This window comes from Arachis ipaensis, chromosome B10, assembly GCF_059453495.1.
Source record: "Arachis ipaensis isolate K30076 ecotype BB chromosome B10, ASM5945349v1, whole genome shotgun sequence".
In the NCBI taxonomy this organism is placed as follows: Eukaryota; Viridiplantae; Streptophyta; class Magnoliopsida; order Fabales; family Fabaceae; genus Arachis; species Arachis ipaensis.
The window spans coordinates 12,870,796-12,872,265 of NC_142435.1; the positions used below are offsets into that span (position 1 = coordinate 12,870,796).

The window sequence follows — 1,470 nt, forward strand, 5'->3', positions numbered from 1 at the left end:
CACCCTACCCACAAAGGCTGAGAAAATATGGGAAGGACAGCCAGTTTTCTAGCTTCTTGGAGGTCTTTAAGAAGCTTCAAATTAACATACCTTTTGCTGAAGTACTAGAGCAAATGCCATTCTATGCTAAGTTCCTAAAGGAGCTCATGACCAAGAAAAAAAACTAGAGAGAAAAAGAAACTGTAGTGCTCACGAAGGAATGTAGTGCCATCATACAAAAGAAACCTTCCTAAAAGATGAAGGATCTTGGGAGCTTCCAAATTCCATGCATTATAGGAGATATTAGCATTGAGAAAGCATTGTGTGATTTAAGAGCTATCATCAACTTTATGTCCTTAGCCATGATGAAGAGAATGAGAATGAGAATTGAAGAAGCCAAACCAAAAAGGATGGCACTTCAACTAGCTGATAGGACATTCAAGTTTTCCCATGGAGTAGTAGAGGACTTGTTGGTTAAGGTGGGGGAGTTCATCTTTCCAGCAGATTTTGTAGTGCTTGACATAGAAGAAGAGGCTAATGCATCAATCATACTAGGGAGATCATTCTTGGCAACAGCTGGAGCTATAATTGATGTAAAAAAGGGAGAATTAGTCTTAAGGCTTCATGATGAAAAGATGGTATTCAATGTTTTCACTACCATGAGTTACCCAAAGGAGTCCATTGAAGAATGTATGATGGTAGACACAATGGAGCCACTAGTCCAAGGAGTTTTGGAAGAAGACAAACTTGAAGAAGCAATGGAGTAAGAGCAACAAACATTATGTGGTGAGCTACCACAAGAAAGCATGGAAGGCTCAATCATGCTAGACAAGGCAAACAAGGAGAAAGTGGAAGCACTAAAGCTGGAGTTGAAGACCCTGCCCCCAAGCTTGAAGTATGCCTACTTGGGGAGCAATGAGACATATCCAGTAATTATCAACTCAAGCTTGAGTGAAGAACAAGAGGAAGAGCTCATTAAGGTGTTGAGACAACATAAGGATACCATAGGGTGGACACTTTCAGACTTAAAGGGAATCAGCCCTTCTATGTGCATGCACAAAATCCTTCTTGAAGAGGATGCTAAGTCCTCAATACAGCCACAAAGAAGGTTGAATCCATCAATGAAAGAAGTAGTACAAAAGGAAGTGCTGAAGTTATGGCAAGCAGGGGTGATTTATCCTATCTCAGACAGCCCTTGGGTGAGCCCGGTTCAAGTAATTTCCAAGAAGGGAGGAATCACAGTTGTGCCAAATGAAAGGAATGAGTTGATACCAACAAGAACAGTGACTGGATGATGCATGTGTATAGACTATAGAAAGCTCAATGAAGCCACAAGGAAGGATCATTTTTCTCTACCATTCATGGATCAAATGTTGGAGAGGCTTGCTGGGCATGAGTACTATTGTTTCTTAGATGGATACTCAGGCTACAACCAGATTGTAGTGGACCCTAAGGACCAAGAAAAGACTTCTTTCACTTGCCCTTATAGTG

The 1,470-nt window shown here is 41.1% G+C and overlaps 1 protein-coding gene across 1 annotated transcript; it reads left to right on the forward strand.

Moving 5' to 3' along the window:
* The first annotated feature begins 236 nt into the window (after nt 1–236).
* Nucleotides 237–746, forward strand: LOC107620145 (uncharacterized). The gene has a single exon (XM_016322358.1). The coding sequence runs from the start codon at nt 237–239 to the stop codon at nt 744–746; it is 510 nt and encodes a 169-aa protein (XP_016177844.1).
* Nucleotides 747–1,470: the final 724 nt, after the last annotated feature.

Bases quoted from the DNA above. Each gene is read 5' to 3' on its own strand.
- LOC107620145 (XM_016322358.1), top strand. From the start codon at position 237: ATGAAGGATCTTGGGAGCTTCCAAATTCCATGCATTATAGGAGATATT.